The 21237-nt window shown below is 37.7% G+C and overlaps 1 protein-coding gene across 3 annotated transcripts in view; it reads left to right on the top strand.

The window, feature by feature from the left end:
• DISC1 (DISC1 scaffold protein) overlaps positions 1–21237 on the top strand; it is a 158587-nt gene that overhangs the window by 48536 nt on the left and 88814 nt on the right. For 2 of the 3 annotated variants that reach the window (XM_063307009.1, XM_063307017.1), the window contains one exon: positions 13837–14025. In XM_063307009.1, coding sequence (XP_063163079.1) covers positions 13837–14025 — 189 coding nt within the window. Of the gene's footprint in view, positions 1–13836; positions 14026–16638; positions 16847–21237 lie in introns of those variants that run through there. The other variant, XM_063307027.1, reaches the window with a different exon arrangement.

Here is a 21237-nt window from a genome sequence, read left to right as displayed (position 1 = left end):
AATAAAGGCGGGATAGAAAAGAAATAAAGCAAAATAAAACAAAACAAAAAGTGTCGATAGTTTTCAACTCTAAAGAAAGTACATTTCCTACTTTGAGAAGTGACAGATCAGAAGGACCTTATTCTGAAAATAGGGGCAGCTTTAGACAGGGCCGCAACTAGGGGGGGCAAGCAGGGCATGTGCCCTGGGCGCCACGCTGGGGAGGCACCAAAATGAGTGCTGGGGGGCACCAAAATGAGCACTGGGGGGGCGCCAAAATGAGCACAGAATCCATGTTTGCCCTGGGTGACAGAGACCCTAGTTGCGGGCCTGGCTTTAGAAGACACTTCTAATATCAACGTGAGTACGAAGAAGTGCAGCAGTTTGTCTGATTGATCTGTTTACCTAATTGGTTAATCAATATCAGTTTTATGTATATATGTAAGGTGTTTTATGGACTGGTCATCAAATGCAATAAAGATTCTTCTTCTCATTGCAAAGTCTGTTGGACCTCACCCCAAGTTAAGCCATTCAAAACTTTAAAGGTTAGACCCAACACTTAGATTTTCATCTGAAAAGTTGGTATCCTGTGCCAATCTCAGGCTGAAATTATCAAGAAGCAGCACACCAATTAGCATTGGCACTGCTGGGATAGATCACTTGGCACATGTCTGATGCCTCTGTGGTCATAGAAGGCTGTGATAGCAGCTAGTTAGGGAATGAAGAAGCACACCAAAAAAGAAAAAGGCACAGTGGAGTTGTGCCATTTTAAACTACAGTGTATTCTCACCACAGCAGCAAACTATCCAATCACACACTGTGTTGGAGTTCATAGCCAATGATGGCACTGAAATTTCATCACTGCATTGCCGTTATTGGTTTAATGCTCCTGTTAGGATTAGCCCATGGTAAGAAAAATATTGTAGCTGAACATGTTGTATGGCTAGCCAGCACACCGTAATTGAAAGAGGGAGGGCAGGAAGAGACAAGAAGGGAAGTGGTAATAACAGTGAGAAAATACTTTTTTTTTTCAATCTGTCCAATTGTGACCGATTCTCGGAGACTGCCTGGACAAGTCCCTGCAGTTTTTTTGGCAAGGTTTTTCAGAAGTGGTTTGCCCTTGCCTTCTTCCTAGGGCTGGCCCAAGGTCACCCAGCCAGCTTTGTGCTTAAGGCGGGACTAGAACTCACGGTCTCCCGGTTTCTAGCCTGGTGCCTTCACCACTACACCAAACTGGCTCTTGAGGAAGGACTAGGGAGAAGGTAGTAGCAACACTGGGGAGGAGAAGGTGCAAGCCATAAGAGGGTGAGGTAACAGATGGCCATGGGGGAAAGAAGTGGACTTTTGAGGATGACAGACCTCTAAAATCTAATGGCAATTCTTTACTTTTGTTCCAACGAAAGCTTCTAATTCAAGGATATACTCCCCGCCCCAGGGCTTACCCTCATATCCATCCAACCAGAGCACAAAGGTAGCATAGTTACTAATGGTTTTAAAGGACATATTCTCATGATGCTGCCTTCCTCTCATTCCTAGCCCTCTGTGGAATTAACTTACGGTTATGGTTTTCCTTTTTTCTTGCCATGGACACAATGATATTGCATTAGTATTCCAGATTATAGATATGACCTGAGGCTGAAGGATTTGTGATTGTTTCGTTGTGTGTGTGTTTTTTTTAAATCATCATTTCTTGTCCGTTGCTGTTTGAGAATAACAAGGTTCACAGCTATATGCCCAAATTACCATGTAACTTGGCTTGTTATCTAGACTTTGGGTGTGTGGCTGTTTCCTTTTCTAGGCCATTGTGATCACATTAAAGCCACTTATGGGGGTAGTTTTGTTGTGGGAGGAGAGCATTATCAGCTCCCTGTGTTTATTGTTTGTTAAGTTTATATCCTGCCTTTTCTCTGAGAGCTCAAGTTGATGTACATTGTGGTCCTTTCTCCATTTTTTTAAATGCACAACCACAAAACTTTGTAGGATAAATTGGGCCTGAGAGACAGTGAATGGCTGAAAGTCACTCAGTGAATGTCTGTAGGTGGTTGGGGATTTAAACCTAGGTCTCCATAGGTCTCCATTTAAACCTAGGTCTCCATAATCCAACTCCAGTAACCTAACCACTACCCCACATTGAATGTCTCTGTAATGGGGGTTAGGATTCAAATTCACTTTGGTTTACTATCTGAACTGCATAGACCTGATTACCACAAAGGCTTCCTGCTCAATATTGTATTTGTTTTGCAAATATTTGCCTGTTTTTTTTACTTCTCACCTTCAAAAAACAGTCTTTTAATTCACAGAAACTTTTCAGAGGTCAGGCTTTTTCTATTTTGCAGGGCATGAATTGTTTTGCGTTAGTAATGTACATACTGTATTACTTTTTATTGTCACATACACTTTCTGGTGTACTATATTAAAATGTTCCCATAATTTTGTGTGGATGGCCAACAAAGTGGAAGCAGGCAGGATGTAGTCTGGCATCCAGATGCTTTCCTGGGGCATCTGCTCTCTATTTCAGCCAAACTGCCAAGTGAAGGATCGCATGTTGAACTATACAGTACATAATGTTTACCTCAGCAGTATTATGCAAGTCTTCTTCCCATCCTTTCAACTTGGACTTTTTGCTTCCAATTCTCCTTAGGTCCACGTTGATTCTTGGCTAATTGATGTATTTTTTTCTGGCAGGGCTGTGGGCAGGCATGTTCTTTGTGGGAGCAGGGGGTAAAAAAAGTCAAGATGGCATCCACAACTGCATGGTCAAGCCCTGCCTCTTTTTTACATGGGTGGGGCTTTGGTTGTGGCCACGATCTTGACTTTTTTGACCCCCTCCCCCAGGGATGTCCTTGGCTGTGTATCCAAGGCCGGATACCAAGCAGTTGTGTTTTAGAATCAGATCTTTGGGCTTTTATTTCCCCAATCAATTATTTATTATACTTGTGTTGATTTATATGCCTTTCCATGAAAGGCTATCAAAGCAGTCCACTAACACATGCCATGAAAGCAAAAACAACCCCTCCCCAATCCAACCCAAAGTATCAGTTAAAATATGAAATACAAATACTCCCCCCAAAATAAAATCCCACAAATTTGTTGTCGATAACTATTTCCCATCCCCTATGCCCTTGGTGGAGTAGTGGTGTGGCAAGAGATTATAAAAGGGTCACAATTACAGAAAGCCTGCCAGGGAGGATTTTGCTATGGTGAGTCAATGAGAGCTTTGCAATTTGCCATCTTTTATCGGTTTTAATTTGTGGAGAACCGCAGACCAATGGAGAGATCTCTGCTCACTGATTAACCACAAATGCCATGTTCTGATAGGCTGTTGTTCCTTGGTAAATCCTACAACTCACAATATGGAAGGAGGAATAGCACTCAGACACCTTTCTTAGTCAGAACAGCTGGGTCAAACAGTCCCCTTTCTGAAATGTGAAATTGGAAGACTGTGTGACAGAAAGGCTGGTTGTCTGAAACTGCCCTTAAATTTACTGTCCCGTTCTAGACAGATTTGAATACTAATCTTTTAATACATTTTAAGACCCAAGTGGATATTTAGGCTTTAAACATGTATTAAAAACACACACCCTAATATTAGAAAGCCCTAACCCAAACCCTAATATTAAAATCAAACAAATCATATAACCTTGTTGTCAAAGACTGGATTAATTTGGGAATATTAATGTGAGAATTCCTAATCCTGCATTAGGCACATGTAATACTTTCAGGAATAAAATGGCACTGCTTTTGTAGAATCCTCTAACGTAGTTGAGTTTTAGAGGATGAAATCCCAGGGGGCATAGATGTGACTACACTTATTTTTACTCCATGATCTGTTTCTTCGAAATAAATACATGTAAGTGTATATCTGTAGCCATTACATTTATTATTGGTTTTTAACGTAGTTTTGGTATTCTTACTGGTTTATGTGGTATTCTTTCGATTTTAAAATGGGTTTATGAATTATTACAAATAATCTAGACAGGGTTTGCCAATTGAGGTGTGTTATAAATTGATCAAATAAATATGTAGATAAACCTGCAAAGATAATCTAGACTAGCCCTCTTTATAATATCTATTTAAAGATACAGAAATATCCCATTACAGCACATATTAACTCAAAGACGCACTGGCTGAAATGGGGTAGAAAGGTGCCCAAGTCACTTTTTCCCCTAGAAATCCCCTTTGCTAGCTGGAAATTCTTCTGCCAGCCAATCTCAGAATTTGCTTTTAGAAATATTTACCCTCAGAATTGCCCTGCTGGTCCAAATATGGAAGCAAGGAAGCCAAAAGAAGAACAAGGAAGGATATGAGTTATGCCACATTTAAATCCTTCCCAAACCAGGAACACAATCACTATGCTGGCATGGAGTGAGGCCAGTTCTACTTAATTCCCAACACACTGAGTCCAGTGGAGATACCAAAAAGCAATTCCATAATTCCTCTATTCCACGCATAACTATGGCTGTAGTTATAGTTATTAAGTAACTCTTTTAACTGAAATTGGTTTAAGATGTTTGTAGTTGTTATCAGTTCTTACACAAATGCAAAAAAAGTATTAATATAGAAAGTTGTGACTTTACTTTTATTTCAGAAAAAAGTAATGCAGTTGCATTTTAGAAATAACAACAACAACAACAATAATTTATTAAACTTGTATGCCACCTGACTGTCAATGACTGAACAAAATCATTCTGAGCACTATCAACTTTTTTTTCCTCAGCTTTTTTGGGAGTCATTTTCTTTTTAAACGTTAGGAAAAGGCTGAATGCTTGCTTAACAAGACCTGACAAGTATATGAAGATGATGAAACAAGAAAGGCAAGCAATGAATAGATTACAATGTGCAGTTTATATAAAGTAGAAATCTGTCAAGAAAATGCAGAACTGTATTAATCAAATGATATTAACGAGATGCTTCCCAGAATAATGTTTACGTAGTCTTTTAAAAAATAAAATTAGAATACCATATTATTTTGTCTTTTTTTATTGCTGAGGCAGATTTATATATGTATGTATGTATGTATGTATGTATGTTTAGAAAGGAGTCCACATGTGGCATTTAGAAAGTGCCAATTTAGTTACTGTGATTGAGGTCAGGAGTTCACTGCTGGCATTTTAAGAGAGTGACATGCTCATTTCTTGATGAGTTTTTGATATTTCATCTTAGAATTGAAGTCACATTCCTGCTGCCATAAAATAAAATAATAAGAAAAGCAAACAAGGGCATATTTGCCTCCTGAGCATACATTAGAGGCAAAAATGCTTATAAATTATTAACTGGGATGTGGGGCTTATTTTGTCAGAGCTTCAAGTCTTGATATTAAGTTTCCTTCTGGGAATTAGTAATCATTCAGTAAGCATAAAACTTTAATAATCAGGATAGTATCTTCTCCCTGACCTTTCAAAGAAGAATAAACTGACTTCTAATTACAGAACCTTGATTTTGGGATAGTTTAATGAAGGAATAAATGCAGCAGTAGTTGGCAACATATTTTCTGGCTAAGAAATTAATGCCAGCTTGGAAGGGATGCAGCATGGCTGTCCAAATGTTATTGAAGTGCAACATTTGGCATCCCTGATGAGATATTATGGTGGCTAAGACTTATTGTATTACATTAATTATTATTATTTTAATGAATGGATGAATTATTTATTTATTACTTATTATCAACTCATTATTATAAATGCATTATTTATTCATTTATTATGATTATTTATTTGTTATTTTAATTATTATTGTATTATAGGCTAGGGATAGATCGTCATGAAGAAAATCTGTCTATGTGGTTGCTAGGAGTTGAAAACGATGGCACATAATCAATAAAATTTACTGTAGTCCTTGTTCATTAGATGCATCCTCCAAGAGCTGAAGGTGGCATACAAAGCTCTGCATCCACTTTTATCCTGGCCACAGTAGTACTGTAAGGTAGTTTGGGAAATGAGATACAGTAATTGCTTGAAAATCTCTCAAGGAACTTCCATGGCCAATTGTAGAGTTAAACCTGGACGTCCTTTGTCCTAGTATAATGTTCTAATCACATGTCTGTATGTTGAGGTCCATCAGCAGCTAGAGGACTGCATATTCTTCATATAGAATTGGAAAATGGAATCTGTCTATATGATCTGCCCCCTTGATCATTTATGAGATGAAATACGAGAATGGAGAAATCTATTTATTGGATAATTTTATCTTCTTTTTAGTTTATTCCTTTGTGCGTCTCTCTGCCTTAGCTCTTATCTTATCATCTTATCTGCCATAAATGAAAAGTATATGATGACTAATAAGCTGAAGCCAAGATTTCTGGAAAACTGTTTTTGTGAAATGAAAATAAAATACATATATTCGGCAAGCAGCATGTAAATATTTGTGTCCGAGAAAAAAATCTGGTTAGATTGTCATTTATATAGGAACAAACCTTTTAAGTGTTCATTAGATTCAGTTTAGGCATTGATTCAACTTTAGAGAGTAATTGGAGGGTTAGATCAGACTACTTCGTATTAGTCAACCTATTCTTTAAGATAAAAATTATAAATATATATTACACTTTTGTATTTATAAAATCCACTGTAAGAAACAAACAATGTACTTAAATAAAAATGTTCAGGTTTTTAAATTGAATTTTATTACCTCTAGATATGTACATGTATGACAGAGGAGTAAGAATTTGTGTATGTGCCAGTGAGAGAGAGAGAATAGGTGCTTTCCAAAGGACAACAAGAGAGAGGGGCATGTGAGAGTAAACTTGGTTTGTTAGTGAAGGTTTGCAGTTCCACTCAAGTTTTTATGCTCATCCACAATCTGATTCATCCATATCTGGAAATGCTTGGGAGGTATAATTGTCAGTTTAAGGTTACATTTTTGGGGATTTTACCCCATTCGTTCCACTTTTTATTTTCTTTTTTCTCCATACAATAACAATTTTTAAAAAGGTTTAAGGATACCAGCCTTCTGTGTTTAGGAAGTTGCCCATACTGTTGATTATTCCTATTTGTGGAAAAATAATTTTTTAAATTTTTTCCCCTTTTCTCTCTTTTCAAACTTTGCTTGGTGGCATTGGCAGAAAGATATTGAGGAGGAGAGAGAAAGACAGGTGGAGGGAGAAAGCTAGCAGCAGGAGTGACCCCGATTATGATTCAGGCCTCAGTTTAGACCAGTGTTTCTCAACCTTGGCAACTTTAAGATGTGTGGACTTCAACTCCCAGAATTCCCCAGCCACCATAATTCTGGGACTTGAAGTCCACATGTCTTAAAATTGCCAAGGTTGCAAAACACTGCTTTAGACTGTTTAATAATAGTATGAATCTTCCTGAACATGAAGAGTTTATATTCTGAATTTCCCCAGTTCCATGGGTGAACCTGTTAATATATGATCTTATAATGTATTTCAATCATATATGTCATAGAGGTTGTTGTTTATTCATTCAGTCGCTTCCAACTCTTCGTGACTTCATGGACCAGCCCACGCCAGAGCTTCCTGTCGGTCGTCAACACCCCCAGCTCCCCCAGGGACAAGTCCGTCACCTCTAGAATATCATCCATCCATCTTGCCCTTGGTCGGCCCCTCTTCCTTTTGCCTTCCACTCTCCCTAGCATCAGCATCTTCTCCAGGGTGTCCTGTCTTCTCATTATGTGGCCAAAGTATTTCAGTTTTGCCTTTAATATCATTCCCTCAAGTGAGCAGCCTGGCTTTATTTCCTGGAGGATGGACTGGTTTGATCTTCTTGCAGTCCAAGGCACTCTCAGGATTTTCCTCCAACACCACAGTTCAAAAGCATCTATCTTCCTTCTCTCAGCCTTCCTTATGGTCCAGCTCTCGCAGCCATATGTTACTACTGGGAACACCATTGCTTTAACAATGCGGACCTTTGTTGTCAGTGTGATGTCTCTGCTCTTAACTATTTTATTGAGATTTGTCATTGCTCTTCTCCCAAGGATTAAACGTCTTCTGATTTCCTGTCTGCAGTCAGCATCTGCAGTAATCTTTGCACCTAGAAATACAAAATCTTTCACTGCTTCTACATTTTCTCCCTCTATTTGCCAGTTATCAATCAAGCTGGTTGCCATAATCTTGGTTTTTTTGAGGTTTAGCTGCAAGCCAGCTTTTGCACTTTTTTCTTTCACCTTCATAATAAGGCTTCTCAGTTCCTCTTCGCTTTCAGCCATCGAAGTGGTATCATCTGCATATCTGAGATTGTTAATGTTTCTTCCAGCAATTTGTGTTTCCCTTTTTTGGTATGGGGATATAAGTTGATTTTTTCCAATCTGATGGCCATTCTTGTGTTTTCCAAATTTGCTGGCATATAGCATGCATTACCTTGACAGCATCATCTTGCAAGATTTTGAACAGTTCAGCTGGGATGCCATCGTCTCCTGCTGCCTTGTTATTAGCAATGCTTCTTAAGGCCCACTCAACCTCACTCTTCAGGATGTCTGGCTCTAGCTTACTAACCACACTGTCAAAGCTATCCCCAATATTGTTAACCTTCCTATACAGGTCTTCCGTATATTCTTGCCACCTTTTCTTGATCTCTTCTTCTTCTGTTAGGTCCTTGCCATCTTTGTTTTTGATCATACCCATTTTTGCCTGGAATTTACCTCCAATGTTTCTAATTTTCTGGAAGAGGTCTCTTGTCCTTCCTATTCTATTGTCTTCTTCCACTTCCGTGCATTGCTGGTTAAAAATAATTCCTTATCTCTTCTGGCTAACCTCTGGAATGTTGCATTTAATTGGGCATATCTCCCCCTATCACTGTTGCCTTTTGCTTTCCTTCTTTCTTGGGCTACTTCTAGTGTCTCAGCAGACAGCCATTTTGCCTTCTTGGTTTTCTCTTTCTTTGGGATGTATTTTGTTGCCGCCTCCTGAACAATGTTGCAAACTTCTGTCCATAGTTCTTCTGGGACCCTATCTACTAAGTCCAGTCCCTTAAATCTATTCTTCACCTCCACTGCATATTCCTTAGGAATATTAGTGAGCTCATATCTAGCTGATCTGTGGGTCTTCCCTAATCTCTTTAGTCTGATCCTAAATTGTGCAATAAGAAATTCATGATCTGAACTACAGTCAGCTCCAGGTCTTGTTTTTACTGACTGTATAGATGTCCAGCACCTTTGGCTGCAAAGGATGTAGTCAATCTGATTTCGGTGTTGTCCATCTGGTGAAGTCCATGTATAAAGCCGTCTCTTAGGTTGTTGGAAGAGAGTGTTTGTTATGCAGAGTGAGTTGTCTTGGCAAAATTCTATCAGCCTATGTCCTGCTTCCTTTTGTTCTCCCAGGCCATGTTTACCTGTAATTCCAGGTGTCATTTGACTGCCCACCTTAGCATTCCAGTCTTCTGTGATGAAAATAACATCTCTTTTAGGCGTGTTGTCCAGTAGGTGCTGCAGATCCTCATAGAACTGCTCTAGCTCAGCTTCTTCAGCATCTGTGGTTGGGGCATATATTTGGATCACTGTGATGTTAGATGGCTTGCCCTGAATTCGAATTGAGATCATTCTGTCGTTTTTTGGATTGTATCCAAGCACTGCTTTAGCCACTTTACTATTAATTATGAAGGCTACTCCATTTCTTTTGTGGTCCTCTTGTCCACAGTAGTAGATCTGGTGGTCATTTGATGTGAAGTGGCCCATTCCAGTCCATTTCAGTCCACTGATGCCCAAAATGTCTATCTTTAATCTTGACATCTCACCAATCACCACATCCAACTTGCCCTGGCTCATAGATCTTACATTCCAGGTTCCAATGGTGTGTTGATCCTTAGAACATCGGATTCGCTGTTCACCACCAGCACCGTCGGCCGCTAGCCGTCCTTTCGGCTTTGAGCTAGCTGCGTCATCACGTCTGGGGCTAGTTGAAAAGAGATTTACATGCTATATTGAGTAAAAATTTCAAAGTTAACATTAGATTCGTGCTGCCTATAAGATCAGATCCTCCCCAGTAGCATTTTGACCATCTTCTGACTTGGGAGTCTCATCTTCCAATGGTATACCGACATATCTCTGGTTGTACTGATCCATTTAGTTTTCACGGCAAGAATACTGGGGTGGGTTGCCATTACCTTCCCTAGGGATTGCATTTAGTCTGACCTCTCTGTCATGACCTTCCTGTCTTGGGTGGCCCTTCACGGTTTAGCTCATGGCATCATTGAGGTGCTCAAGCTCCAGCACCACAACAAGGTAACGATCCTTTGCTAAAGACTGACTGTTTAATAATAGTATGAATCTTCCTGAACATGAAGAGTTTATATTCTGAATATCCCCAGTTCCATGGGTGAGCCTGTTAGTATATCATCTTATAATGTATTTCAATCATGTAAGTCGTAGAGGTTACTTGACTCTAAATAAATGATTCATTGCAGTTCAACAGGTCTTACTGACCTAATGGAGAATTTGCACTACCAAGGAAATGCTAAGCTTTTTTTAAAAAAAAAAGTCCTTGAACTTGGTTGGTCTATTGTGTAACTTTAACACAACCCAGAAGTGGATGATGTGATGCATTTGGGTGGTAGGGAAAGGAGACACTCTCTGGACTCAGCACATATTGATCCTGTATATGTTTTCTGGGGATTCTATAGCAAATTTAAGAAATGTAACCTTTTTGCATGTACACAGTGTATATCAGCATAACAGGCAAGGGAGGTTTATTTCAATTTTTCAACTGTATTCATTTAAAAAAAAATAGAAAAGATTTACATGCTATATTGAGTAAAAATTTCAAAGTTAACATTAGATTAGTGCTGCCTATAAGATCAGAACCATTATTAAAATCAAGTTGATATTCTATAATTGTCAAAGGGAGCCACTTTAAAAAGAATCATTAAGTCAAAATAAATAATTGATAAGACTTTCTATCTGATTTAAATTTAACAACTGAAGCAAGAGCTAATTAAAGCCTTATGTTTAGAGAAATCAAATTTTGGATTTGGTACAAGTCCATTTGTAAAATTATAGTCTATGAATGGTTTCCAAGTTGAATTAAACTCTATGAGACTTATTTTTCAAATATGAAATCATTTTTGACATTAATGCATATTCCCACAGTTTAATTTGTCATTCTTCTAAAGAGGGAATTATATGTGATTTCCAATAAGAGGCATTAAGTATGCCAATTCCATATACTTTATAGGAATATAAGGTTTGGTGATGTTTAATAGAGAATTAGCTGGCAGGAAAGATAATTCCACCTTTAAGATTTGTTTTATTTTATAATAAATCATCTTCCAGAATTGTTGAGCTTTATAACATTACCACCAAATAAGAAAGAATGCTAGAACCTCATTATTACATTTCCAACAATTTTTAGAAAATAAATTATTGATTTTGGGAATCTGTAGTGAAGTAATATACCAACAGTAAAACATCTTGTGCCAGTTTTCTCTAAGTGTGATATTCATGGTAAATTTAATATTTATCTTCAGCTGATCTTCCCATTGTTGCATCTCAATTGTCTTGTTTAGATTCTGCATTCATTTATTATACAATCTTTAACTTGTTCAGTTTCTGAGCTGAATTTCAATAACAATTTGTGAATAGCTCAAAGAGAGGTTGTGAATTTTGTATTACGTTTTTTTTTCTAAATTCAGTGAACTTTAAATATTGTGCTTTATTTTTATAATTCCTTTTGGACTATGCTACTTATTTGAAGATAGTTAAACCAGTGAGGTGATTTTGATGATTTCAAAGAGTCTTAAAAGATTTTATCTTTGGAGTCCTTGGTGCTCTCTGAGCTTGGTTGTTTGCTTGCACATGTTTCATTACCTGACTAAGTAACATAATCAATGCTGGTGAATGTGGGGTTTTCTCCCTGTTTATATACAGTAGCTTGCCCTGCCAGTGTTGGTGGGGGTGTGGTTTTCTCCTTGGTAGTTTCTTGATTAGGGTATTGTTTTCGCTGGGTTGTTTGTCTGGTGTTAATCCCTGCTTATCTGGGCATTGGCTGCTGGAAAGGATGTTTTTTTGGTCTTTTTGTTTCCTTCTTTGCTTTTTTATTGTCTCTTTTGAATGGTGTGTAAATGTGGTTTATCTCTATGTGTATGTCATCTTTGGTTTATTAGAACCAAAGACTTAATCTTGCAATCTCTATAAGTTATTGTCTCTTCACTGAACATTTTTTTTACATTTACCTTCATGAAAATAAGTATTTAATATTGAAGCGATGGCTGATAAATCTGGCTTGGCATCTAGGTACTTACAGGACCATGTTCTCCTATTTGAATTGGCCTATCCAATCTGTTTTTCCAGGCAGAAGCATTTGATTGTATCTCATTTCTGTTAACCAAAGGGAATGGAGGCCAGGAGGTGCTGTTTGCTAGTTGCTGGTCTGGTCTTTTGGAATACCCCCTTAGAATTAAGGCTTGTTCCTTTCCTACTGGTATCCCAGAAGCTACTGAAGATGAAACTTTTCTGAAGAGCATTTGGTCGAGTAGTTTGTTATCTCCATCCTTAATTTATTTTGTCTTGAATTAATTATGTTAACTTAATTATTGATATTATTTCAATTGGGTTTGTTATGATTTGTTTTAGACATTTCTCAGTATCATTAATCCTTGTATTGCAGCTTTGATATGTTATTGCTCGTTTTAATTTATTTCTATTTGCTGTGAATATTTTAACCATAATGACTATGTTTGCTGATAGTTTTATGAATCACTTTAAGTTTATATTGATTTGGAGTAAATAATTTACCAGATTATCCTGCCTTTCATGCTGGAGTTCACCACTGTATGCATATCACGCCTTCCTCTTATCTTTCCCCACAGAAACAATTCTTTGAAGTAGGGTAGGCTAAGAGAGAAAGTGACTGGTTCAAATTTACCCAGTGAGTTTCTGTGGCTGAGAGTTAGCTAGAATCTGGGTCTCCCTGTACCTAATCCAACACCTCAATCATTGTACCATAGCATGGTTCTCTATGGACCTTGGGCTTCATCCAGAACCTGTAAACTGATGCAAGATTTTTTATTTATATGTTTATTTGGGTCTGCTCTCAAAATTCTGTGTCTGCCAGGTTGCTGGGTTCTCTGTGCACATGTTATGTTATTGCTTAGGCAACTGCAGGCACTGCTGTTGGCTGGCAGAAGGACCTTAACAATGTGGGTACCTGAGAGATTGTCTTTGCTGTTACAGACTGGCTCTCTTGCTAAGATCATCAGCATGTGCTGAGAACTGCAGGGTACCATCTTGTAGTTCCTTGTGGGTAGGCCTTCTCAGTTGTGGTCCTTCACTTTGAAAGGTTTTCCAGCCTGAAATTCCTGAATACATAATTTAGGGATTTGTTACAGAGCTAGCTCTTCCCTTGGGCTATCCCTGTATGAATGCTGTAGGTATGGTTTGGGTGTTTTTTTTTTTCTGTTCTCTTTTTTCAACTTTATTTTTAAAATTAAACCTGTCATTTTATACTATTTTATAGTACCTTAACTACTGTTTAGAGAGCCAGTTTGGTGTAGTGGTTAAGGCAGGCTAGAAACCAGGAGATGGTGAGTTCTTGTTCTGCCTTAGGCACAAAGCCAGCTGGGTGACCTTGAGCCAGTCACATTTTATCAGCCCAAGGAAGGAAGCAATGGCAAACCACTTCTGAAAAACTGCAGGGATTTGTCCAGGCAGGGACTTGTCCAGGCAGTTGCCAGGAGTCAAGACTGACTCAAAGGCAATAATAATAACAACTGTTTGCATTTATATTGTAATTGATTGTCAAAGACTTTCAGAAAATAAAAACAATGAATACATTAAATATATGTTCATTGCTCAGGTTGTATGTCCTATAAAAATGATTAGCTCTTCAGTTTTTGTAGCAGTCTATTTGAAAAATCAATGTTTTGTTTCTTCCCTGTCTTTAACACTTCCTAATCTCATCTGTTGAATGCACAGGAGGTAATTTCTGTACTGCTAAAGATCTTGCAGAAGAAATCGAATCATTAATGGCTGAAAGAGATCGCCTGGAAGGGCTGCTCAGTGAATGGTCAACTCTGAATGCCAAAAATATCCAAAAACTAAAGAGAGTGAAAGAAAGTTACAAGAGACTGAAGGAAGAAATGGAACAAGAGGAGTTTGCGTTTGGTAAGTAGAGCAATTTGCCAGCTGTTGGGGAGACAGAAGTCTGCCATTTTTATGCAGGATGCCATCTAGGGTTCTGCCTGATTTGACAAACAATACTCTAATTTATATGACATTTTAAAGGAAGATCTCTGATGGGCAATTCTGCCAGGAGCTTTGAGGTATACTGCGTCGTGAGGGCTGTCAGCTTCTATCCCTGTCATTCATGAGTGGCATTTTTCTGCTGGCTTTGTATATGTTGATGATATAGCAAGCTTTCTCTCCTTTGAGTCATTTTCTGCTTGCTCCCAGTACTGAAGCTGGCTGCCTGACATTTGAGATGGATTGTCATGGGCTTTGACAGCTTTGCATAATATAGTACAACTCTGTAAATATGACCACATGTGCTTCATTCTGTAGAAAAAGATAGAAGATGCTCTAATAATAGCAAACCCAGCAGGAAACATTTAGGGAAATGGGATTTTGTTCTGTAAGCATACAGAATAGGGACATAATTTGCAATGCTTTAGAAGCAGTATGCTTTTTTTTTTTACATGAAATACCAATAGATTTAGTCAGTGTAGTAAACACAGTTGTCTTGCAAATGTAAACATGTTTAATGGTTAATGATATCCTTAATGATAGGAGAAGAGAAACATCGGAAATACAAAATCTCTTAGTATTTATAGGGTAGCCACACATAGAAGAAAAAGGATGAGATGGCTGGAAGCATTCACAACTGAACCATTCTTGGGAGAAATAGAAGTAACTGGAGTAAAAAGACATTAAAAAGACTTGTTGCTAAATGAAAACCTATTTTTTGGATTGTTGTGACATTATCCAATCTCTTCAGTGTTTGTCAGTGAAGTAAATATTATTGCTTCTATTACATTTCCTTCTCTAGGGTAATTATGACACATTAAATGGTCAAGATCCAAATAGCCAATTGTGTATTTTGGTGTTTTTGTGAGACTGGACACTGGATATATTTGTATAGTCTAGAGCAGTGTTACTCAACTGTGGCAACTTTAAGATATGTGGACTTCAACTCCCAGAATTCCCTAACCAGCATGGCTAGCTGGGGAATTCTGGGAGTTGAAGTCCACATATTTAAAAGTTGCCAAGGTTGAGAATCACTGCTTTAGAGGGATTTTCTTTGAATAGGATAGAGCAGAGCATACTGCCAATTATACTGCCACTGTAATTCTGCTACAGGAAAGAGGTTGGTTCATGTTTCCAGACATCTTCAAAACTTGAAGTGGTTTAGACAAATTAAATTATTCTTTGTTCTTGGACTTTCTGAGCAGCAGGTTGTATGAGGAAAGGGTGGTTCATTAATGCAGGAAAGAGAAAGACTGTTTGGTTGATTATGAAGAGATAACACGAGGGTGCTGTTAGTGCCTTTGTATCTCTGTGTATGTGAAAATACAGAATCAGTCTTCTCCAGGGTTCATGTAAATATGTAGGTAGGTACAGCTGTATATACTGTTATATACACAGCTTTAGGGAAATAATAAAAGCTTTCCATGCTTAATATGTAAATATATAGAAGAACAGAGACACTGTTTTAAGATTAACAGTTAGATTAGGCTTGTAGAAAATGTTAAACATAAACTGCCCAGAGTCACTGGGAGCCGAGTGACATATAAATTTAATAAATTGTTATTATTGTTATTGTTATTGTTATTGTTATATTATTATTATTATTATTATTATTATTATTATTTAAATCTTTGATAATGAAAAAAAGTTTTGCTATTCCCCCCCCCAAATGTACTCTCCACTGATCCTTTTCTTGATAATTTCCTTTTGACTGGACTTCCAAACTGCTCTTAAAAGTAGAGCTCAAGGATTTCCCACCTCCCAAAATAAATGCACACTAACTCAGTTTCCCATTTTAAAAACTGTAGTATTACATTCCCAAATTAGTTTTGAAAGTCAGGGTACTGTATAAATCTGTTTTGGGGGCTTTCTTCTGAGAAAAGGAAACTCAGAACTTTTTAGGCATGTTTTTTTTTAGAGTCTCATCATCCTTTGATGATTGGAGTATAAACAAATTGCAGAATACACATCTGCTAATGTTCTTTTTAAAAAATGAACCTTGAATTCCTTGCAATTCTCAAAAAATCTGAAACTGTTGCCTTGTATAATACAGTGCAGTGGAGCACAAAATGCTGCAAGCCATATAAATAATTAAAGTGTGTGATTTCCTTCCCCACCCCCACCTGCCTTTTCACTTTTGCTCTCATGTAGAGCACATCTTTCTTTAGGCTACAGTAATTTGTTTTTGATCTAATTATATGAAGTGTATAGCAATAAATTTAGTAAAAACATGCCTCAGGATTGTAAAAACTGACACTATTTACCATATGCTAATATCATTTTAACATGGCTGACTTTTGTTTTTGTTTTTTTAAATCATTTCAATGGGAATGTTTCTTGAAATGCTTTTTTCTTTATTAAGCATTTCTAGAGATTTGGTAAATCTTTGCTTTTGTTTATTTTTTAATTTTAATGTGCCACTATATCATCAGCAGCTGCGATAGCTTCTAGGGGTCTGCTGAAAGATTTTTGATAGGTAATATTTTACTTGCGTATGACGCGTTCTAAATTTACAAGCGGCTTCATTTGTTTCAGGCATGTGAGAGCCATGGTTTTCCAAATGTTGCTGGACTATTTTTGGATTTATTGATCTCCTAAATGATCTACCTCTGCAGTCAAGCTATCTGAATAGCATTTATATGGTACTACTGTGAACTTTTAAGAGGTTGTAGAGTATTTGCTGATTATTAACTTCTGCCTATCTAGCAATGAAACCTCATTAATAAATTGTGACATAATCAGATAGGTTGCCTTTCAGCAGATTTATAAAGCTGATAAACTCTATACAACTCATTAACAAATAAAGTATAGTTAGATGTGATAACATCTGTATACACCCTCTATCATGTCCAGGTTTGCCTGGGGCTAGTTGGTATCTCTCTCTGTTTGTGTAATGTGAATAAAAGGATCAAGACAAGAGGTATTTTGATACTGAGTTTTCACAACCGTTCAAAGGGTTAGAGATGCTTCACAAATCTTAATAAAGATTGTTTAACCACTTAATGCAAGTCACAGTATTAATTATAAATTTACCCAGTCTGGAATTGCAGAAGTTTCCTAATTTTGGTAGAGTTTGATAGTTCTTTTAATCAGTGTAGACAACCAGTAATGTGTACCAATAATGAATGAATTATTCATGTAATAAAAGGTAAAATTTAATATATACAGTATATAATCCAACAATTCATTTTTCAGTATTACTCCATTTTGTAATCTAAGTAGTCCATTTTTAGTTTAAAGCTAAAATCTCCCTTGAACTGTGCTTGATTTCGGGTGAGTACATGGACCTGTCCACATAGTTTTCTTGGTCACAATACAGAAGTGGGTTTTGTTTGTTTGTTTGTTCAATTTATATAGCTGCCAATCTCACATATGTGACTCTGGGTGGCTCATAGAGTTAAAACACACATGCACACACACGCACAACCAAATTCATACAACAAAAACATTTAAGCACATTAAAAGCAATATTGTAAAAACTATTGAAACCATAAAAAACATAATCAGCAAGAGTGCACTCCAATTTATTAACAGTATAGCCATTGAATAGGCTCCATCCCACCACTACTGGATTCCCAGGCAAGTTGGCCAAACCAAGTTTTGGTTAGGCCCTTCCTAAAGGCAGAAGGGTAGGTGCCAATCTAAGTTCTGGGGAAATGATGTTCCAATATATGTTTTCCATAGCCTTTGTATTTACTTCTCAATCTAGTCTATAGCTCAGGATTTCATGGTGGTCTCCCATTTGAGAATTAACCAGGTTTGAGCCTGGTCCCATCCAAAGGACCTTGGTTTGCCCCTGCTACCTTTTATCCTTGAGTCTCTGTAGAGACTTGGTTTGCCAAGACTCTACAGATCCCTTGATGGGGCCTTCATTCATGAGTGAAGCACACTTTTGGAAGTGAATCTGTGGTGTGCCAATCCTTGATGCAGCTGCTTTGAGGTCCTGCCAAGGTCTTCTGCTCATGCCTGTGCATGCACAGAAGTTCTTTCCAATAGTATGGCTGATGAGGCAAAGTGGTGGCTGCTTTGTTGAATGATGTTAAAAAGCCTTTTCTGTGCCATTGCCCCCATCACCTGCAATTCTCTGGATTGGCTTGGATGGCTCTTAGCTCTACCAATGGGCTGGTTATTTTATTTTATGAAGTTCATGCCAACTTTCAGAACTTTTCCTCAAGGGAAATAAAAAAAAAACCCTATCATTTCTCCACAGAGGACCAAAAACAAAGTGTGCATGGGTTTATTACTGAATGCATTTTAGTTGTTTCAAAAAGGGATGTTTGCAAGTAATTTTTATATTTATTTCAATAAACCCTTTCCCAGCCTGATCAGCAAATAAACAAAACATTTTTTTGAACAAGAAAACCTAGGTAATAAAATGAAACAGTTCTTGTGAAAAAGAAGAAAGAGCTAAAATATCTAGGACTATGGAAACATAATGGGAGATATTTTCATCACTGTGGAGGTCAGTTTGAGCTAAGCCTGACTGGATATTACAGGGCTATAAACAGGATAACATTAGTGGGACAAACAATAGCCCATAAGAATTATTTCCCATTACAGTATTTTCAACATTGCAAGATTTCGCTGTGTACACATACTCTGTGGTTCCCAGGAATACCAGGAATCAAAGAAACTTCACTTCCTGTAGTTTTCAGTGTTGGCTGCCACTGATCAAGATAGTCAGAGCATCAAGATGGTCTCCTTGCCCTCACAGTACAAAGATGAGGTGATGAGAAGAATATAAGACAGTTGCAAGAGGTCTCAAACTCCACTGAATTCCAATAACTTTACTGGGAGAAAAAGTGTCACCTTGAAAGTGTCACCAAACTGCAATAGATGTTAAATGAGTACCTTAATTTTCAGTGTCCAGCAGATAACTTCACAATTCATGTTTTTTTTTAAAAAAACAAGATAACTCTCAGATATTTAAAATAGCTCTAAATAAGAGTGTGTATCTATGCATGTAAATGCAGAATATATATCAAACTGGACTGGAAGAAGACAAGTGTGATTTTAAAATTGAAGGAAGAACCATCAATCATTTGTGCTATGCTGATGACACAACCCTGATAGCTGAAAATGCAAAGGATCTGCAAGCCCTAGTACTAAAAGTCAAAGAGCACAGTGAAAAAATGACACTAAAATTAAATATAAAGAAGGCAAACTAATGATAACAGGTAGAACAACCAGCCTTAGAATTGGCAATGAAGATATTGAAGTGGTGGATAGCTTCTGCTTTTAGGATCAACCATCAACACTAACGGAACAAGCAGTCAAGAAATACACCACAGACTAGGACTCGGTTGAGGAGCCACGAAGCCACATCAAATGCCGTGATGTGTCTATACCTACAAAGATCAGAATTGTGCAAGCCATGGTATTCCATGTGACACTCTGTGGAAATGAAAGCTGGACTTTAAAGAAGCACAATACGAAGCGTATTGATGCTTTTGAACTTTGGTGTTGGAGAAGACTCCTGAGAATATCATGGACAGCCAAGAAAACAAACTAGTGGATCATTCAACAAATCAACCCAGAGTTCTCACTTGAGGCACAAATGACCTGGCTCAAATTATCCTACTTTGGACATATTATGCGAAGACCCAGCTTTCTGGAAAAGGCTCTAATCCTGGGAAAGGTAGAAGGGAAGAGAAGAAGAGGACAACCAGCAGCAAGATGGTTTTTAATCGATTGTTGTAAACTGCCCAGAGTCCCCCGACGGGAGGAGATGGGCGGGGATAAATTAGATAGATAGATAGATAGATAGATAGATAGATAGATAGATAGATAGATAGATAAGGATGGATTCAGTTACAGAGGCAATGAGTGCACCATTGGAAGACATGAAAGAACAGGGTAGGTATAGATTGTCTTGGGGAAAATCTATGTGGCTGCTAGGAGTCAAAAATGACTTGATGGCATATAATCAATCGATCAAATGCTCGAGAGAGTGAAATCTTGCTTTTCTGTTGTAGATGCCTTACTCTTACAGTGATAGAAGGAGGCAGAAGTCAAGGGCGTAGATTTAATCACATAATAATCAGGGCTGGAATTTAAAATGGGGCACATCATTAGTATGTTAATGAGTTTTTTCTTTCCTTGCCAGCTGCTAAGCTTGCAGAAGTAGCACAGAGAAGTGGCTTAGCAAATATATTTATCCTTTGATCTGTGTATGCCTTGTAGGGGGAAAAAAGTGTGGTATATTTGGAATGTTGTACTTCCTTCTGAATAAGTATGGCCTTAGCTTATAATTTAAAGATCCAAAATGCAGCCAGTACATGCAATTAATTCCATAGCTCCCATTGCATATGAACAGGTTTTTCTCTTGCCAAAACCCCACCTTCTGCTTTCATTTCAGAAGCTCTAGAGGTTTCTCAGTGACTGCTCACATCGATGCCCAAGTTAAAGTATGTACTTTGGATATCACCTAATGTAGTTATTTCAGTATGGAACATAAAGTTTACGGAACTCTATTCTTGAGTCATTTCCAAACATGCAAAGTGATCTCCATGTCTCTTCAATACAGTTAACAAATAAAAAGCAAGTTAAAAAATACTTTTTTATGGCAGCTTAAGAGCAAATTGAAATATTATGGATTCAGGAACAACAGCAACCCCCCAAGAAACTAAAATAAGCAGGAAGCAACTAAATGTAAAATATGTTTCAGTCTCTCAGGATACTCTGATGCTAACCTGAAATGATCTTTCTTCCAAGAAAACATGGTATGCCTGAAAATGCCAGTGTAGAACTGCTGAGTCAGAATGCATTACTGCTGTTCTGTTCTCTCACCATCCGTATTACATTAACTTTGCTAAATCCCGCATTGGTGTGCTTATATGGCGTGCTACACCTTCTTCTGGAGGAGTATTACAGGGTCAGCCTATTGCTGCAACAGCATCTGTATATTCGGCTGTTCTGCCCTAATTAAAGTGGTCACAGTTGGAAGGCTTCTCTGAGAAAAGCCTTCTATTTCAGGGCATCCTGTACCTGGAGGTTTGACCAAAGTCTAGTTTAATGATAAAGACCTGTCAGAGCAGGAGTGTTGGGGTCAAGTATCAACTTTTAAGAGACAAAGCAAGCACATAGTGGACCCTACTTTGGGGGAAATTATTCTGTTTCTGCTTAAGAGTTTTC

This window comes from Candoia aspera, chromosome 1, assembly GCF_035149785.1.
Source record: "Candoia aspera isolate rCanAsp1 chromosome 1, rCanAsp1.hap2, whole genome shotgun sequence".
Classification (NCBI taxonomy): Eukaryota; Metazoa; Chordata; class Lepidosauria; order Squamata; family Boidae; genus Candoia; species Candoia aspera.
The sequence above is the reverse complement of the archived record's forward strand: the minus strand, read 5'-3'. Positions and strand labels throughout refer to the sequence as shown.